Below are 6,417 nucleotides of genomic sequence, written 5' to 3'. Positions count from 1 at the left end.
TCCCATCTTATTCCTAAATAAGATAGCAACCAAGATTAAAAAGCTACATACCTCCCTCACAGTTTGCCCACAAGGAAATTCCTTGTGAGCCTCCAGATGTTCACTCTCAAACAACTCTGTTGAATTTCACCCTAGCAATGTAAACTGATAGCTTATCTTCACAGGTGAGGGACAGAAAGTCATCCCTCTGCTCACCTGACACAAATGCATTTCTGATTGCTTCCTCTGCCCTATTGTTTATGTAAAAATGCAGATTCACTGAGCCAGACTATTCAGTGAAAGGTCAATCAAGGACTCAAAAGAATGCAACCTTTTGTCTCTTATCTACTTATTACCTGAAAGCCCCTTGCTTCAAGTTGTCCTGCCTTTCCAGTTTGAACCAATGTACATCTTACACATGTTGACTGATGTCTCACGTCTCCCTAAAATGTATAAAAGCAAGCTGTACCCTAACCACTTTGCACACGTTGCACACGTGTCATCAGAAACTCGTGAGACTATGTCATGGATGTGTTCTTAACCTTGGCAAAATAAACTTTCTAAATTGGTTGAGACCTGTCTCGGGTATTTTGGGTTCACAATCAGCTAGACTTTCTGCATCGAGAATTTCTGGGTTTTTATAAATATGTTCCCTCTTCATGATTTCATTAACCAATATGATCTCTAGACTACAAACTAAGAGAGAGGGAGAGAGTATTTACAAATGTACTTGCTGAAGTGTGGCCATCAAATGTTAGTAGTAGCAAACAACTAAAGACAGACCTCGCTTGACCAGTGAGGAAAGGGAAAGTAGAGACCAATCCAGAAATAAAATTGGACTGATCTGAACAAAGGAACCTCTCAAAACATTCAAAGGGAAAGAGTAGTTCTGCAATGAAAGACTGCAAACAATCAGTGATCAAAGTTTCAAAACAAAGGACCATGTTCATGAGTACATAACGTAGTTTGCTTATATATGCATTTCACTGCAGTGTTAACAACAGCAACATCACCAAACATGAAAGACAATGGTATTTATAGAATACTGTTTATTTAACACATGTAAACCGAGGCTGCCATGAGGATCACAACTTTATTTAAAATGAGGCTCACATCCTCAAAGTGTAATGGCATTTCTGATGACACTAAGGTCTAAGAATTAAAGACCTAAGTAGGTCTAAGAATTAAAGCAATGAATCCAACATGTTAATGCTACAGTAGAATGTGGTGAAAACCAGAGAAATTAAATAATTTGTAAAGAGCTTCAGAAAAAATTTCCAAGCTGAAACTAGAACTCGTGTTTCCCAACTCCCAGCCTAATGTTCTTACACTACAGTTACAGTGTTTCTGTCTCAGTTTGAGTGCTATTTATGTTGCTTTCAACATACTTTTTAATAAAACAAACTTACTTAATTTTAAATGAAATTAAACTTAATTTATACCGTAAAAAACAAGTTTTTGCCATTTTCTCATTAGCACTCAATAAAATAGATCAAAAAAATAGGCAATAATTTAATGTATACTATGATGCATTCTTTTTTTTTCTTTTTTTAAAGACAAGGTGTCACTCTCACTCTGTCCCTCAGGCTGGATGGAATACATTGGTACCATCATGGCTCACTGTAGCCTCAACCTCCCAAGCTAAAGCAATCCTCCCACCTCAGCTTCCTAAGTAGCTAGGACCACAGGTGTGCATCACCACACCCAGCAAATGTTTTTCCTTTTAATTTTTGGTAGAAATGTGGTCTATGTTGCACAGGCTAGTCTTGAACTCCTGGGCTGAAGTGATCCTCCTAAGTATTGGGATTATAGGCGTGAGCCACTGTGCCTGGCCAATGATGCATTCTCTTTTCTTATTTTGAGACAGGATCTCACCCTGTCACCCAGGCTGAGTGTAGTAGTGCAATTATGGCTCACTGTAGCCTCGACCTTCCTGGCTCGAGTGATCCTCCCACCTCAGCCTCCTGAGTAGCTGGGACCACAGGTGCATGCCACCAAGTCTGGCTAATTTTTGTATTTTTTGTACAGACAGGGTTTCATCATGTTGCCCAGGTTGATCTCGAACTCCTGAACTCAAGCAATCTGCCCACCTTGGTCTCTCTCAAAGTGCTAGGATTACTACAGGTGTGAGCCACCATGCCCAGTCCAATGATGCATTCTTAACAGGATTCTTCCCTCATAAAACCAATTATCAGCAGAAAAACTTCCAGCCAAACAAGTTAACATACGGTAAAACACAGAAATGTGCAGGTACTTTAACTTTCTATTAAGTCAAAAATTATTAAGGAAATACAAAATAACTTTAACTCCAGATACATAAACTCTCTGAGCCTTAATATCCTTAGCTATGAAATGAGAAAGATGGATTTTAATGCAAAAGTTCTTAATTAGGGATCTAGTCCATGTTTGGACTCTCTACAGAAACTATTTGCAAATTCTTTATATATGTAGGTATGGGCATCAGATTATCCGGAAGTTTATTACTGCTTAAATACACTGTTTTGTTCTGGATTTCTAAACTTCTTTGTACTGAGCACCTTACACATGTTTGATGAAAATCCAGAGGAGAAAAAAGTGTGAACCCATAGGGAATTAATAAGCTGGTATGGAAGACAGACTTTTTCCAAAAATTGGCATTAATGAAGTGCTTGGAAACCCCAAAGCCAAATCAATGCACTACTCCTAGGAGAATCGGGTTTGGTGATCCTCCTAGGAGTATCCTGTTACTAGTGGAGGTGACATTTAAAATAGGGCTTGTTTAAATGACATCATACAAGGGCCTGTAGGGCGATTTCTGTTTGACAAGAATGTGGAGTCATCATCTTGGGGACAGGAAACTTATAAAATAATTCTGGCATCAACATAGACAGACACTGTATAGACAAAAGAATTATTCCACCCTCCAATGACCCATTCTTACCAAGATCTCTGGCTGCACTTATTAATGTTGACTGCATCTTCTTTTCCAAGTCATTCATTATTTCTCTTAATTCACTGAGATTAGGATCAAATGAAGGTTTTACAAGGAATTCGTGGTTTTCTACCTGCAAACAGAACAAAGTGAAAAAATCCTATAAATAATCGGTAAAGACAGAAATTATAAAGCAAATATTTCCTCCCACTTAAATTTTACTGTTTTCAGTTAAATAATTTGCTATCCATAAGTTATTCAGTCACAACTATTAAGGAGTTTCTATTTACTGAGATGGAAAATTCTGTTCATTAGGACTTCAGAGTTCTGTATGTATAAAAACGATTCATATGAAACAGATACAGTGCTGATATGTCCCTAATAGTATTCTACATTTTATTTATATTTTTCCTAAACATTTAAAATGTTCTCCCTAAAAATTACTAAGTAATGTTCAATGTGCAAAACTTGTAATAGTTGTATGGTGCCCAAACCAAGGATATACCCTAGAAATCTCAAAAAGCTCTAAGAAACGAAAGAATTTTCTTAAAAGTTAATCAAAATCTCACAATTTAAAAACATACTCATAAGTACTTTGTTTCACTAAATTCTTACCAGTAATAACAGCAAGAAACCACAACGAAAAATAGATCTCATTTACAATAGCAAAAACTACATAAAATATTCAGAAACAAAGTCTTGATTATATAGGACCTTTATAAAGATAATTGCCTATTCGAAGATTTAAAAGAAGAATATAAATGTTAAATTCAACTGATTAAAAAACTGCAGGAATTGGACCGGCGCCACAGCTCATGCCTGTAATCCCAGCACTTTGGGAGGCCAAGGCAGGTGGATCACTTGAGGTCAGGAGTTTGAGACCAGCCTGGTCAACATGGTGAAACCCCATCTCTACTACAAATACAAAATGAGCTGGGCGTAGCAGTGTGCACCTGTAGTCCCAGCTACTTGGGAGGCTGAGGCAGGAGAATCACTCAAACATGGGAGGCGGAGATTGCAGTGAGCCAAGATCGTGCCACTCTACTCCAGCCTGGGTGACAGAGTGTGACTCAGTTAAAGAAAGACAGAAAGACAGACAGAAAGAAAGAAAGAGGTAAACTATGAAAAGAGAAAACTAGATCTAATATTAATAAGCTATGTATTTCCACAGATTGTCCGATAGGAATTTTTTTGAAACAATACAACTAAAATTTACATGAAATTGTGAAAGAACATCTAAAAAAAGAATGAAGTGTATCCTTACTAGGCATTACAATTAAGCAGACAATTATGTATGGAAGCTTAATATAACAGAGTGAGTCCGTTCTCTTGATTTAAATTATTCAATAAATGAGGTTGAGATAAACTGTTCCTAATTACTATCCACTTAGAGAGTACACTTTCACATACCAGAAGCAAACTATGCAAGGAATAAGGAATTAAAATCAAATTACAGAAAGCTAACAAAAAAGAGAATATACACAAAATAACTTTCTCAATTTAAACCAACAAAAAGAAATTCAACATAATATTAAAATTTAAAATTTTGGCCAGGCTCGGTGGCTCACGCCTGTAATCCCAGCACTTTGGGAGGCCAAGGCGGGCAGATCACAAGGTCAGGAGATCAACACCATCCTGCCTTACACGGTGAAACCCTATCTCTACTAAAAATACAAAAACTTAGTCAGGCGTGGCAGCGGGCCTATAATCCCAGCTACTAGGGAGGCTGAGGCAGGAGAATCTCTTGAACCTGGGAAGCAGAGGCTGCAGTGAGCCGAGATTGCGCCACTGCACTCCAGCCTGGGTGACAGAGTGAGACTTCACCCAAAAAAAAAAAAAAAAAAAATCAAATTAAATTTAAAAGTACATAAAATCCAGTTATAGGCTTTATTTTGCTTAAACTTGTGGTTAAAAAAACCTCACAAAAAAATGAAAAAATATACACCATATTAAAAAGTGTTTTAAAAAGTACTCTGACATAGCTCTCTTACAATGAGACAAAATGTAAGGCAAAAAAGCATTATTAATTAAGGGTAGAGTCCCTAAAGAATGATGAAGATTCAATTCACCAGAAAAAACAACAGCTCTGTGCCTCACATATTAACCAAAAACAGACCTAGATGGAGAAACCCACATCTTTCTCAGTAACCCAGCAGATCAAAAATTAGCGAGCATATATAGACAATGAAATGAAAAAACAATCCCAAAAGTAGAGTACACATCCAAATTTTAAATACATGGGGAACTTTTATGAAATGGATACACACCAAGCTTGGAAATTTAAAAATATACTTCTAAATAATTAACAAACCAAAGAACAAATGATAATAGAAATAAAATACTTGGAGTTGAGTAAGAAATTATACCTCTCTAAACTCACACTTGTAATCCTACAACTTTGGGAAACCAAGACAGGAGGATTGCTTGAGCCCAGGAGTTCAAGGCCAGCCTGGTCAACATAGCAAAAACCCTGTCTCTACTAAAAAATAAAAAAATTAGCCAGGTGTGGTGGCACACGCCTATAATCTCAGGTACTCAGGAGGCTGAGGTGGGAGGATCACTGGAGCCCAGGAATTCAAGGCCTGCAATGAGCTATGATCAAACCACTGCACTCCAGTCTCGGCAACAGAGCAGGATCCTGCTAATCAATCAATAAATTAATAATTAATGTGGTATGTCCATCAGGGAATACCATTCAGCTATATGAGGAGATATGATCTGGATATGTGCCCCCACCCAAATGTCACATTGAATTGGAACTGGAATCCCCAGTGTTGGAGGTGGAGCCTGGTGAGAGGTGACTGGATCATGAGGGTGGTTTCCCCTGGGTACTCTTCTCATGATAGTGACTGACTTGTCCTGAGATCTAGTTGTTTAAAAGTGTGTAGCACCTCCCCCTTCTCTCTCTTGCTCCTGCCCATCATGCAAGACGTGCACTACAAGAGAACTACTCTTGATCACCATAGACTCTTAAATCACTGGAGATGGCACCTTGATTTGGGTATGCAAAACAAACCTTACTAAAACAACCTTTACCTTCCATTAGTTTGCCCCACATATTTACCTTCCCACAATTTACCACCCCTCGAAGCTCAAACCTCTTTTCTTCAATCTTGTTGGCTCTCCACAGTTTATTATCTGATATGGTTTGGCTGTGTCTCCACCCAAATCTCATCTTGAGTTGTAGCTCCCATAATCCCCATGTGACATGGGAGGGACCCGGTGGGAGGTAATTGAATCATGGCAGCAGGTTTTTTATTTTTATCATCTCTACAAATAATTTAAAAATCAGCCAGGTGTGGTGGTGCACATCTATGGTTCCAACTACTTGGGAGGCTGAAGTGGGAGGATCACTTGAGCCCAGATTCAAGGCTGCAGTGAACCATGATCGCATTACTGCACTCCAGCCTGGGTGACAGAATAAAACTCTGTCTCATTTTTTAAAAAGGGTGTGGGGGCAGGGACGCAGTGGCTTACGCATGCAATCCCAGCACTTTGGGAGGCTGAGGTGGGCTGATCACCTGAGG

General features: G+C 38.5%; 1 protein-coding gene across 1 annotated transcript in view; it reads right to left on the bottom strand.

Moving 5' to 3' along the window:
* Positions 1 to 6,417, bottom strand: part of MSH2 (mutS homolog 2) — a 94,204-nt gene that overhangs the window by 33,508 nt on the left and 54,279 nt on the right. The window contains exon 9 of the mRNA XM_011981598.1: positions 2,900 to 3,023. Coding sequence (XP_011836988.1) covers positions 2,900 to 3,023 — 124 coding nt within the window. The remainder of the gene's footprint in view (positions 1 to 2,899; positions 3,024 to 6,417) is intronic.

Source organism: Mandrillus leucophaeus, unplaced genomic scaffold (assembly GCF_000951045.1).
Source record: "Mandrillus leucophaeus isolate KB7577 unplaced genomic scaffold, Mleu.le_1.0 Scaffold229, whole genome shotgun sequence".
NCBI classification, from domain to species: Eukaryota; Metazoa; Chordata; class Mammalia; order Primates; family Cercopithecidae; genus Mandrillus; species Mandrillus leucophaeus.
Note: the sequence above shows the minus strand (reverse complement) of the source record. Positions and strands in the feature narration are given on the sequence as shown.